Below are 14104 nucleotides of genomic sequence, written 5' to 3'. Positions count from 1 at the left end.
TCTGCTAATGAAGGTAAGAACTAGATACAACCATTAGATTTAATAATTAATAAGTCATTGCGGGACCTTGGAAAGAACAATTTTAGAGACAAAAGCCAGACTAAATTGAGCTAAGAAGGTAGTAAAGACCATGTAGACAAGGATTTTTTTTTTTTGAGATGAAATTAAGACTTGAATATGTTAAATGCTGAGGGGAGGCATTTGCCTGGCATAGATAGAGGGAAGTTGAAGATGAAGGAGATAAATGAAGACTAGAGCCAAGTGTCTGAGGAGGTGGGCGTGGATCAGCTGTGGACAAGAGGTGAAACACTTTGTAACAGAAAAGGAGAAAGGAGGAAGGGATGGATGCAGATGATAATTTAGAGACTTAGTGACAGGAAGTTGAGAGAGTTTTCTCTGCTCTTCCCCTAGTAGTGTTACAGAATTCCTTCTGGAAGTGATAACTAGAAAACAGATCTTGCCAATGGCTGTTCCATTTTGTTATGACTACAGTCATGCTATTTTGAGAGTTATGGTCTGAGGTCTGTCATGCACAATTATCAGATTACAAAACAGCTGTGAGCATTTGAGGCCAGAACTTGGTCTCCTCCCCTGTTTACCGTGGAGCCTAGCACATTGTTAGTACTCAGTATATGCCAGGTACTTGAATAATAATGGCAAAGGTGTCTTGTGCTTATCCCTGGGCTTTGCAACCTGCAAGCTGATGCTGAAGAGTAATTTTGGTTCTCTGGCTCCAGCTGTGAACAAGCCATATGAAATTGTTTTCTGCCAGTTAGGAATTGTTATGGAGTGTTCAATCTTCCCAGTCGCTGAGACAGAGTTGTATGGAAGAAACGTGCAAAGGACATGGCTGTTGATCAAACTTTGGTTTCGCTTCTTTGTATCTCACAACACTTTGTCCTGTTCATAGAGTCGCTGTATTCTGGTTTGTATGGTGTGTTTACGTCTTCCATTTATCTCACTTCCTAGATGTGAGAACCTTGGAGTGGGACTAACTCAACCTTTATTCTTCTTTTGTTGTCATTCTAGCATCTGGTACATAGTAGATGATTAACGAATGAATTAGTTGATGAGTAAATAAGTGACCGATGGAAACGTATGTACTGTAATACTCTGAACCCTAACTTTTCCTTCTGGACCTGCAGAAGAAGCAGCTCATGCCTCCTTTGTTCTAGCCAAAGCACCACATTCTGCTAACATCCCTACTCCTGATGTTAAGTTTATTTTCCTATTTCTATTCTTACCTCACATCCATTTTCTCATTTACTTATTTTTTCCATGTGTCATACATTCAGCCTCAAATCTTGCTTTGGAACAAATTGGAATATAAATGGATAAAACAAATCTGCTAATCCCTGGACAGACACTTGGTTCCAGGCCTCTGTCTCTTTGTTAAAGATTTCGTTCCCTCTGTCTGGAATGCCTGAGCCCATCCTACCTCTCCTGCCTTTTATGAGCCTGGCAAACTAAGGCACATATATTTTAGCTAAGCTCTGTAAGTTGCAAAGAATAAAGGCTCACTCAAGTTACCTCAAGTAAAAGGTGGAAAGGGTGAAGGGGAAGGTGTGTATGTGGGGGGTTGTGGGTAGGTATTACAAATACCTAGAATTAGAATTGGAAAACTATTGGTTCTGAAACAGATATAGGTACTAATTACTTTCTCTATATCTCTCATGGCCTCTCATTTTCTTAGCAACTATACTTCATTCCCTATTTTCATTCCCAGGCAGCCAACTTTTCTATGGTTTCAGCTTCCTCATAACTTAATGTGTTTTCAGCTCATCATGGCCACTCTGGCCTCTTCTATCTCACAAGGATCTCCATCAATGTCTCCATCCACCCACGAGTTCTCTCTGTAGTCCCAATTCAAACCCTTGGAGAAGAAATCTGATTTTCCCCAGCTTACCTGTTCATGCTAGGCTGTATCAGGGAGGGATAAGATCCTATGACTCTCCAAGCAGCCAAAGCTGTGAGCAGGGCAATTTCCTTAGAAGGAGGTATTGTCTTTCCTTGGCTCCTCCCATGCAAGGTATAACCTGCTTTATTCCAAAATAACTTCTACATTGCTTCTGATAAACCTTTCTCATACATTGTGCAGAAAGGGCCTCAGATTTTTTTCCAATCCATTGCCTCCATTCAGGGCAGATATTTATATTACTAAAGATTCTGTCCTTTACAAAAGATTTTTGTTTTTGTTTTTTTTTAATAGCACATTTCGGCAATGAATTTTTAAATGTATCATACTTTATGTATAACTTTTAAAGACCTTGATATAGGAGACATAGTCTGGCCATGATGGAGCAGTTCATGCTGGACTTGCCATCCCACTATGAACAACTGTAATCCTGGACACAATATATGAGGCAACTGGTTTAGGCAGTCCCCCATTCCTAAGGGAAGGAAAACACCCAACATGAGTCACATGTTTATCCTTGCTTTCTGCCTTGGGTCAATTTCTTAATCATGGCTCAGGGAGAGAGATCCAAAGGAGAGCACAGTGATACCAGCGAGATAACCCAGTGTTGGAATTAGCAGGCAATGACTTTAAGGCAGTCGTTGTTGAAAATATATTTATGGACTAAAAGAAAAGATTGACTTAAAGGATGGGGAGGGCTTCCCTGGTGGCACAGTGGTTAAGAATCCGCCTGCCAATGCAGGAGACACGGGTTTGAGCCCTGGTCCAGGAAGATCCCACACGCCACGGAGCAACTAAGCCCATGCGCCACGACTACTGTGCCTGTGCTCTAGAGCCCGCGAGCCACAACTACTGAGCCCACATGCCACCACTACTGAAGACCGCGTGCCTAGAGCCCATACTCCACAACAAGAGAAGCCACCACGACGAGAAGCCCGTGCACCACAACGAAGAGTAGCCCCCGCTCGCCACACCTAGAGAAAGCCTGTGTGCAGCATCCAAGACCCAACACAGCCAAAAATAAATAAATAAAAATTTTAAAAAAGAGTGGGGAATCTAAGCCCCAAAAATGGAAACAGTAGAAAAATAAGTATCAGAAATGAAAAATTTATTGGCTGGGCCTAATGGTGAAAGTGAAGATGGATCCATGGAAATTATCCAATCTGAAGAACAGAGAAAAACAAGATTAAAAAACAAAAAAGACACAGATATAGAGAACAAACATATGGACACCAAGGGGGAAAAGCAGGGGGCGGAGGGGTGATGAATTGGGAGATTGGGATTGACATGTATACACTAATATGTATAAAATAGATAACTAATAAGAGCCTGTTGTATTAAAATAAATAAATAAATAAGAAAAACAAAAAAGAGGGACTTCCCTGGTGGCACAGTGGTTAAGAATCTGCCTGCCAGTGCAGGGGACATGGGTTTGATCCCTGCTCTGGGAAGATCCCACATGCTGCAGAGCAACTAAGCCCCTGCACCACAACTACTGAGCCTGCGGGCGCCCTAGAGCCCACGTGCCACAACTACCGAAGTCCAAGCACTCTAGGGCCTGCATGCTGCAACTACTGAGCCCACATGCTGCAAGTACTGAAGCCCGCATACCTAGAGCCTGTGCTCTGCAACAAGAGAAGCCACTGCAATGAGAAGAGTAGCCCACTCACCACAACGAAGAGTAGCCCCACTTGCCGCAACTGGAGAAAGCCTGCGTGCAGCAACAAAGACCCAATGCAACCAAAAAATTAAAAAATAATTTAAAAAAAAACATAAAAAGAGCCTTAGTGACCTGTGGTAATATGTCATATATGTATCTGTAACTTGTAAGTAGTTGGAATTCCAAAAGGAAAAAGAGGAGGGGGAAAATTAGTTGAAGAAATAATGGTTCAAAAATTTCTTAAATTTGGTGGAAAACATATAGTATTATCAGGAGCTCAGTGAGCCACAAGCAGTATAAATACAAAGAAAACCACACGTAGTCCCCTCACAGTCAAAATACTGAAAGCCAAGGATAAAAATAAAATCTTGAAAGTAGCCAGAGAAAAAATGACATAATGCATAGAGTGGGATAATATGATCGTGGCTGACTTCCCATTGTACACAAGAGAAGTCAGAAGACAATGGAATGTCATAGTTTATGCACTGAAAGAAAACTACTGTCAAACCAGAATTCTATATCCAACAAAAATATCCCTCAAAAAGAAGGGTTAAATAAATACATTTTCAGATAAACTAAAGCGGACAGAATTTGTCATCAGCAGACCTTCACTACAAGTAGTACAGAACAAAGTTCTTTGGGCTGAATGAGAATGACACCTAATGGAAGCTCTATCTATGGGAAGGACCAAAAAGCACTGGTAATAGTAAATATGTGACTAAAGATAAAATACTAGATTTTTTTTGCTTCTATTAATTTTCTTAAAAGACATATGACTGTTTAAAGCAAAAATAACACCAATTGTAAGGTGAAGCTTGTAATATATATAGAAATAAAATATGTGACAACAACAGGGCAAAGATGAGGTTGTGGTGGTAAATAGAATTAAGATGTGATAAGGTTATTACATTGTGAAATATGAAGTGGTATATTATTTACTCTTATTAGACTATAACAGGTTTAGGATGCATATTATAAACCTTAGAGCAGCCACTAGAAATTAATACAAAAAGGCACAGCTAAAAAGCCAATGGAAAAAATAAAATGAAATACTAAAAAACTCAATTAACACAAAAGAAGACAGAAGATGAACAGAGGAAAAAGCAGATGAAAAATAGGAAACAAAGGGCAATATGGTAAAGACAACCACACCAACACTTTCAATTAAAAGACAGAGTTTATCAAGCTAGGGGGGAAAAAAGCAAGACCTAACTATATGCTGCTTATAAGAAATATAGTTTAAATGTAAAGACATAGAAAATTTGAAAATAAAAGAGTGGAAAAACACACCACGTAACTAGCAAGCATAAGAAAGCTGCATGGCTGTAGTATTATCAGAACTAAGTAGGCTTCAAGACCAGGAGTATTCCCAAAGACAAATAGGGACATTTCATAATGATGAAGTGTCGATTCAAGAGGTGATATAAAATCACAAAGAGTATGTACCTATTAATAGCACTTCAAGATACATAAATCAAAAACTGACAGAGCTAAAGGGAGACATAGAAAAATATACAATGACAGTTGGAGATTTAACACTCTTCTCTCAGTAATTGAAAGATGTAGATCTGTTAACCAACTTGGCCTAATTAATATAGAACCCAAGAACTGCACAATGTTCAAAAAAATAGACCATACACTGGGACGTACAATAAGTCTCAATACATTTCAAAAGATTAATATCTTACAGATTTTCATTCAATTCAAATTCAACATGCATCCATGTCAAAAAGAATCTCAGCAAACTAAGAATAGTTTGACCAAAATGGAATTAAATTAAAAATAAATAGCAGTATCCTTAAAATCCCCAAATATTTAGGTATTAAAGAATGCACTTCTAAACGTAAAAAAAAAGTGCAAGGGAAACTAGAAAACATTTTTAATTGGACAGTAATGAAAATATAACATCACAAATTGGGGGGTCATGCTGAAGTTGTACTTAATGAAAATGTATAGTTTTAAATGCCTATTTCAGAAAAGATTTAAAATCAATGTTCTAAGTTTCTATCTTAAGAAAATAGAAAAAGACGAGCAAATTAAATCCAGAATAATAGAAGCAAAATCTATTCATCAATTCTATTTATTTTATTAATTTATTCATTTATCTTATTGTTTCATAGAAACAGTGAGGAAAAACAATAGAGAAAATCAACAAAGTCAGAAGTTGGTTCTTTGAAAAGATTGACAAAATTGAGAAAACTTAGCAAGGCTCATCAAGAGAAGAAGAAAACACAACAGCCAATATCAGGAATGAAAAGTGAGATATCACTACAGATTGTACAGATATTAAAAAGGATAGTAAAGGAATATTATCAACAACTTTATGGCAATAACTTCAACAACTTGAATGGACAAATTTATTGAAACACACAGTTTGCCTTAATTGACACAAAAAGAAATGGAAAATATAAAGACCATACTTACTTAAAGAAATTGAATTCATAACTTAAAACCTTCCTACAAAGAAACTCCAGGCCAAATGGTTTCACTGATGAATTCTATCAAATATGTAAGGAATAAATAACACGTCTTACACAAAGTCTTAGAGAAAATAGATGAGAAGGGAACGAGTTCCAACTTACTTGATGATGTTGGTATAACTCTGATATCAAAATCAAAGCTATTTCAAGAAAAGAGAAGGATAGGCCAATATCCCTCATGAACATAAATGCAAAACAATCTGACAAAATATTAGCATATCTGTTCCAGCAATATATAAAAAGGATAATATATCTGACCAAGTGAGGTTTATCCCAGTAAGACAAAGTTAGCTCAACAGTAAATACCCAATCAATATATTTCTTCACATTAACAGAAAAAAAGGAGAAAAACCATATGACATATCATAATAGATTCAGAAAAGAAGTTGATGAAACTCAACATCCACCCACAGAAGATTAGAATAATGGCCAAATGAGATGATGGACTCCAAAGTGTTTAGTAAACTGAAAGGTGCTCTATGAAGGGGAGGTATTTTTTTTAAATATTTATTTATTTATTTTTGGCTGCGTTGGGTCTTAGTTGCGGCATGCGGGATCTTTCGTTGCAGCGTGCGGGCTCTTCCTTGTGGCTCACGGGCTTCTCTCTAGTTGTGGTCTGTGGGTTTTCTCTTCTCTAGTTGTGGTGCGCAGGCCAGGGCACGTAGTTTGCGGCACGCAGTCTCTCTAGTTGAGGTGCGTGAGCTCAGTAGTTGTGGCGCATGGGCTTAGTTGCCCCGCAGCATGTGGGATCTTAGTTCCCTGACAAGGAATCAAACCCGCATCCCCTGCCTTGTAAGGCAGATTCTCTACCACTGGAAAACCAGGGAAGTCCTAAGGGAAGGTATTTTTATTTTCATCCCTCTGTTGTGACACCCTGAGATTTATAGCTTCCTTTCTGATAAGGACTTCATGGGACCCGGACAACACTCTTTTCAGCTATTCAATAAATGCCCTCAGAATGAGATTCAATTGCCATGTACAGCAGACCATGATAGAATAGTAAAATAATAACACTGCCACTGTTACTTTAGCGCTTACTGAGCGCTGGGCTCTGAGTAAGGTTCTCATCATGCATTGTTTTATTTTATCCTCACAGCAAATCTGAGGAGGGCACTAATATTTTTCTCTACCTTACAAATGAGAGAATGAGGATCAGGGACTAAATACCTTGCTCAAGGTCACACATATAGTTTGTGGCAGAGTCAGGAATCCAGCCAAGGCTAACTCTAGAGCTTCAGATTTTAAACCCTACCCTGCCTTGCCTTCTGTAGCCTTATCTGGGAAGAGTCCCATAGCATCGGCTTCTTCCCTCTTGGGCTTCCAGGAAGGCATGAGCTTGGTCTCATGTTCCTTTGTCAGCATTCTGAGCACTGTGCTAACATTGCATTAATAGGAAAAAAAAAAAAAAAACCCTCTTTAACTGTATTAATTTTTTAAATTCTTAATTAGCATTTTAAATTATAAAAGTAATGCACATTCACTTTTAAACTAGAGAAAGCCCACGCACAGCAACAAAGACCCAACGCAGCCAAAAAAAAAAAAGTAATGAACATTCACTTTTAAAATATTAAAACCATGAGAATGAGTATAAGGTGAACAGTATTGGTTCCCTTCCCCACAATCCCCGATCACATTCCCTGAACCCAACTACTGTCAACAGAATCTATATATTCTTCCAGAAATTTTGTATGTACATCCAAATACACATAAACACACATTCTTAAAGTAAGCAGATGGGTCATCTGTTTATGTAACTTGCTTTTTTATTTAACAATAAAAAAGCTTGGAGAGCTTTCCATAATAATACATAAAAATTTACCTCATTCTTTTAAAAATATGCATAATATCCCATTGAATGGCTATAGCATAATTTATTTAACTAGGCCCCTATCAATGAATATTTAGGTTTTTTTCCCATTGTAAAAATATCACAAAGCTGGTTCTGCGAGCAGTTTTGTACGTACATCTTATGCATATGTATTACTATTTCTATAGGAAAAATGCAAGAAAGCAGAGTTGCTGAGTTGAAGGGTATCTGCATTTGAAATTTTGGCAGGTATTGCCAAATAACCCTATAAAAATTTTGTGTCCATTGGCATACCCATAACAGTGTATGATAATGCCTGTTACCCTTCATCTAGTGTTTCAAAACGTTGAGATCTCTTTCAACTATACTTATTAAGCACCTTCTGTGTGCTTGAGACACTGCACTAGGCTCAAGGATTTGAAAGGCAGTCGATGTAGCTGGAGGAAGATTTCTTGGTGAATTACTGTTCCTTTGGGACTACGAGGTTTTTCCCTTTTAGAAACGGAAACTGCAAGCTGGTGAGGTATTTAGTTTCAATTTAGCTTAATGGAATCCTGTTAGTGAGTTTTAAAATAAGGACCAAGACAACTGAAATGGTAAACAGAGTCTCCTGGGCCCCAGGAAGGAGGATGCAGCGTCTGTGCCTTTTCACGATTTGAAGAGCTGTTCTTTCCAGGAACAAACAAGTTTCAGCATTGAACTCTTGGGTGGACATGTGAGCTGTTGAAGCTTTTTAGTCATCCCTAGGGCAAGTGCTTCCTAGTAAGCAAAGGACCACACAGATCCCCTGTGGCTGATGGCAGAGCAGGGTCTATAAATGGGAATAATAATGCTACAAACTATCATTTATTGGGCACAGACTCTGGCCAGGCACCACACTATGCATTTTATGTGTGTTGACTCATTTAACCCTCATAACAGGCCTATGATTGTCTTCAGAGGGTATTTTTATGATGCCCATTTAAAAGATAAGGATACTGGCTTTCCTGGTGGCACAGTGGTTAAGAATGCTCCTGCCAATGCAGGGGACATGGGTTCGAGCCCTGGTCCGGGAAGATCCCACATGCCGCAGAGCAACTAAGCCTGTGCGCCACAATTACTGAGCCTGCGCTCTACAGCCCATGATCCACAACTACTGAGCCCTCATGCTGCAACTACTGAAGCCCGCACGCCTAGCACCTGCGTACCTCAACAAAGAGTAGCCCCCTGCTCACCACAGCTAGAGAAAGCCCGCACGCAGCAAGGAAGACCCAATGCAGCCATAAATAAATAAATAAATTAATTAATTAAAAAAAAAAGATAAGGATACTCCCTTGCTGGAGTCTCCCAGCTGCCTCTGATGTGCACCGCAGTATTATGTTTCTTTTCATAATACTATCCCCTTTTGTAGACCAAAACCCAGAGACAACAGAGTGTCTATTTGAAGTTACATTTCATCCTTCATCTCACAACAGCCAATGCTTATGGTGGTGACGGGAGGCGGGGCAGAGCCTTGCTCAGAGTGAAGACAGGAAGAATAGAGGGAGGTAGGAGAAAGGTCAGGAGTAGATAATGGACTAGGAGGCTAGATGGGTAGGGTTTGGTTAGGCAGAGATAGTGGGAGCAGGGAGAGAGAAGGGGAAGATGGCGTTCTTGGCAAGAGGAAAGGTAAAAGCAAAGGTGGGAAAGCAGAGGCCAAGCTCAGGAAATGTGAGTAGCCTTGCTGGGCTGCATCTCAGAGTGGCGGGAGAGCAGGCTGGAATGGAGACGTGGAGCCGGATGACAGAGTTCTGAGGGCCAGAGGAGGGACTTTGGGCTTTCTTCTTCTGCGGTTTGACAGCTTCAGGGAAGAACCATCAAAAGCTTTTCAGGAATTCAGCCTTGTCTGTCTCAGACTTCTCCTTCTGAAAGACCAAGGGCCCAAAGTGGCAACCTGACATTCAATCTCCTTTGCCATGGTTGGGAAGTCAGGGCTGTAGCTGATTTCATTGGCCTGTTTTTCATTTATTGTAGTGTGGCTTTTATAGTATGTTAATTGAAATATTTCCAACTGCCAAAAACAATTACACTCAAATTGCCTTGTCAGTTCTTTTATTGCCAGATAAATGTTTTACAGACGTATTTACGGGGGGCAATGGTAACTGGATCTCGTTTCCTACTTAAGGCTGGCAGCTTGGGCTGGGGTTGGCCCTCCAGTACTCTGCTGTGGGCCAGAAAGCTGTTGGATGTTACGACACTTCCATCTCGTTACCTTAGGGATCAGAGGCTCTTCAAAGGAAAACAGCTTTCTGGCTCATGTGGCTCATGTGGCTCAGAGAAGGGTTCTCATCTCTGGAAACCTTGGCAACCTGGCAGAAATCTGAATCCTGCTGCCTTCCCTACCAGCAACAATCCCTGCCCAAGCTGAGACATGCCCTTCTCTCCCCCTGGAATCCTTTTCCCCTCCGCCATCAAAGCCTCTCCCACAGACCCTGCCACGGAAGAGTTGTGAGGCCCTTTCCATCTAACTCACTCACTTTGCATTTGGGAAACCAAGGCCCAGAGACCTCCCCAAGATCACACAGGTGGTCAGCAAGATCTGGGAGCCAAGGTCTCTGCCCAGTGTGCCATGCTGCCACCAACATGTGCTCTTTGGCTTCTCTGCTAGCTTGACCCCTCATTCAGGGCTCTAGACCTGCTTCTTCCAAGAGCCCCTCCCTCACATCTCCAGCCTCCACTGATCTCCCTCTTGCTCCATCACCTGAAACAACTGTTTGTTCAGTGCATATACTGCAGGGTTTTGGTTGGTTTGTTTGGGGGAACATTTTACTATCTCTGTTATTGTTCTGCTCTTGCCATTGTACATGCTGCTTTCTTCGTCTGAAAAGCCTTTCTGAAAAACATTTTCTCCACTTGGATGATCCATACTTTTCTTTTGATACTGAGCTAAGAAATAGCCACCTCGGGGAATCTTTTTTGTGCACCCACGCTGGGTAGGTGCCTCCGTGCATTCCTATAGCACCCTGGTCACACGTCTCTACTGCTGGCACAGAGCAGACTTTCAAAAGAACATATGCTGAGTGAGTAAGCGAGTGAGTAAATAAGGAGCACTGATCACACTTATCGGACCTTCACGGACTCTGAGCAAACGTGGGTAGAGACCTCATCTCTTGTCATTTTGTCCCACTGCTTAGGTTAGTCCCCGACCATAAGTAGATGCTCAAGAAATGTTTATCAAGTTGAATCAAGCATGCTGTTCTTGAGAACATAAAATTTTAGCATGTTAGAATTGGAAGGTCATCATATCCAATCTTATGCATTTTATTGATGAGGAAACAGGCTAAGGAAAAATATTTTTCCCAGGGTCATGATTACTAATGGGTTTGATGGCATTCATGCATGTATTCAATAAGTATTTTGAACACCTACTATATTCTGAGACAGCAGCGTACAAAACAAAGTACCCAAACCTTCATCATAAACAAATGTTTATGAATATAATCTGCCTTCAAAATCCTCTTAATGCCTAGTACAGAGCTGAGCACTTAGTATGTAGTTTTAAAAAATGTTTGTTGAACTAGTTGCAAATAAGAAATGCCAGGCGCTAAGTCACCTGGTTGCTCTTCATGGGTCAGTCCCACTGATGCTGGAATCAGGTTGCCTCAGATATAGGACTTCCTTGGCTGGGCACCTGTTACCAAGTCTCACTGTTTGTGAGACTTGGGGAAGTTCAATGTCCCTTGTCTTTGAGGTCCCTGGGCAGAAGCCCCCCTGTAATACTGTTTTTGACATTCCCATGGAGATTCACTTATGACTTACCTTCTGTTTCTGTTCTTTTTTCAGAGCATCAATGTGGGCAGAGGAGCCAGGAAGAGGGTAAGTGCTGAGACCACACAGTTTCTCAGCAAGAAGCTAATAGCATTTCTTCTGTTGAAATATTAGCTATATATTTTTAAAGAAAAGCAAAAAGAACATTAAAATCACCCTTAAGCCTATCACCCCGGGAAACCTCTTAGTTAACGTATGATGCTGTATCCTCCCAGATATTTCTATGCATATGTAAAAATTACATGTTTTTTTTTTATAATTTTATTTATTTATTTATGGCTGTGTTGGGTCTTTGTTGCTGCGCGCGGGCTTTCTCTAGTTGCGGCAAGCGGGGGCTACTCTTCATTACAGTGTGCGGGCTTCAGTAGTTGTGACACGTGGGCTCAGTAGTTGTGGCTCAGGGGTTCTAGAGTGCAGGCTCAGTAGTTGTGGCGCACGGGCTTAGCCGCTCCGTGGCATGTGGGATCTTCCCAGACCAGGGCTTGAACCCTTGTCCCCTGCATTGGCCGGCGGATTCTATTTTTTTAAAAAATAAATTTATTTATTTATTTTTGGCTGCATTAGGTCTTCATTGCAGTGTGTGGGCTTCTCATTACGCTGGCTTCTCTTGTTGCAGAGCACGGGCTCTAGGTGCGCGGGCTTCAGTAGTCGTGGCACACGGGCTTAGTTGCTCCGTGGCATGTGGGATCTTCCCGGACCAGGGCTCGAACCCGTGTCCTGTGCATTAGCAGGTGGATTCTGAACCACTGCGCCACCAGGGAAGTCCCTTTATTTTTAAATAGCATCAAACTGTATGTTATTTTACAATCTGTTTTTTACATAATATATTTAGAGTACTTTCCATTGCCAATAAATATACTTTCATAGCATCATTTAAAATTACTGCATATGTAATATTGTAAATAACTGGACTCAGGAACTTTCGTTAGGAGAAAATTGAGAGAACTTAAGCTCGAATGTAATTGGAATCTTCACCTTGGAGTGGAGTTGAAAATGCTATATAGCCCAAGTGGCTGTTTACTGCTTTTCATTAGCAGTTGCTCACATGTCTCGGGGTGGGGGGCAAGGAAGAATTGGCTATCATCAAAAGTGGGTAAAAAAGCTGGGTTAAGGATGTGTGTTCACCTTGAAAATGTTCTATTTAACAATTGGGTCATGTGCATCTGGTGTAGGAACTTTTTTCTACCATAAGTGACACCAATAAATGTTTGTTATTTAAAAAAATAAAAAATAATAAAATTACTGCATAATATTTTACCATGTGCTCATTAAGGCCGTTCCATAATTTTGTTCAACCATGCCCCACTGTTGGATATTTAAATATTTCCTCTTTTCTACAAGTATGATCAATCCTCCAACAAACATTCATGCATTTAAATCTTTAGGCATATCCTCGGTTATTTCTTAACATAAATTCCTATACATAGAAATTTGGGTCAAAAAGTATAAATACTTGTTAGGCTTTTGATAAATATTTCCAAATTGCTCTTTAGAAAGGTTGTACTAATTTATGGATGTGCATTTTCCCACAACCTCACCAACGCTGGATATTGGTTTTGTTTGTTTGTTTTGGATTTAGTTTTCACCAGATTTTATTTTGTTTTTTTTTGCTTTGTTTGTTTGTTGTATCCAAAATGTATTGATTGGGATGGTTTCCCATTCATCTTGATTCAGGGTGCTTTTAGCGCTGCTTCCGTCTGAAGGCGCATCCTTCTGTAAGCCTTGCTTTTCCTCCTGCAGGCTGGCAGAGGACAGTAGAGCAGCCAACACACAAAACTACTGTGTGTGCATGTTGGCTAAAGACGGTGGGTGATTTTATAGCATCCTGGGTATTTCACATCCATGAAGTAGGAATCTGGGCTCTGCACCAGGTGCTTCTTTTTGTGTTTCCTCTTCTCCTCTTCTAGAGAGGGATGAAGGAGATCCTCTGCATGTTCTCGTGGGGAGGTGGTCACCGCCCTTCACCAGTTTTATAGTGAAAAAATTGCATTGTTTTATTTTGCATATCTTTGATTGCCAGTGAGGGTGAATATTTTTTATTATGTCATGGGCCACTTTGGCAAGGTATTTAACTGTCTATCAGGGTAGGGGAAAACTTCTAGTTCTAGATTTTTTTGCTCCAAGGTTTTGATGGGACTATGAGGCTTAAAGTTACCAAGTACTGGGAGTATTGCTGTAAGAGTAATCTTAAGGTGGCAAATTGGAAGGTAAAATGTGAATTAGAGTTGAAATAGCTTAAAGAACAGCTGGGTGTCATTTCACAGTTGGTCCTGGCTATTAGCATCCAGGCTGTATGGGAAGCAGTAAGGAGGAACCAGCTCTTCTGGCCCCACTACTGGGGCCAAAGACCCACCACAATGTTCCAGCTAAGTCCAGAACCCCAGGGCTGAGGTGGCCATGATCTTCCAGGCAATGAGATCTCTGGCCTGAGCAGTTCCTTCAGGCTCTTCCATGAG

The 14104-nt window shown here is 40.5% G+C and overlaps 1 protein-coding gene and 1 pseudogene across 1 annotated transcript in view; one reads left to right on the top strand and one right to left on the bottom strand.

Moving 5' to 3' along the window:
* Positions 1-14104, top strand: part of DNAI1 (dynein axonemal intermediate chain 1) — a 60772-nt gene that overhangs the window by 5294 nt on the left and 41374 nt on the right. Inside the window, exon 2 of the mRNA XM_004275104.4 lies at positions 11664-11696. Within this exon, the coding sequence (XP_004275152.1) occupies positions 11664-11696 (33 nt within the window). The remainder of the gene's footprint in view (positions 1-11663; positions 11697-14104) is intronic.
* Positions 13294-14101, bottom strand: LOC105748251 (40S ribosomal protein S27-like; annotated as a pseudogene).

This window comes from Orcinus orca, chromosome 6, assembly GCF_937001465.1.
Source record: "Orcinus orca chromosome 6, mOrcOrc1.1, whole genome shotgun sequence".
Taxonomy (NCBI): domain Eukaryota; kingdom Metazoa; phylum Chordata; class Mammalia; order Artiodactyla; family Delphinidae; genus Orcinus; species Orcinus orca.
Note: the sequence above shows the minus strand (reverse complement) of the source record. Positions and strands in the feature narration are given on the sequence as shown.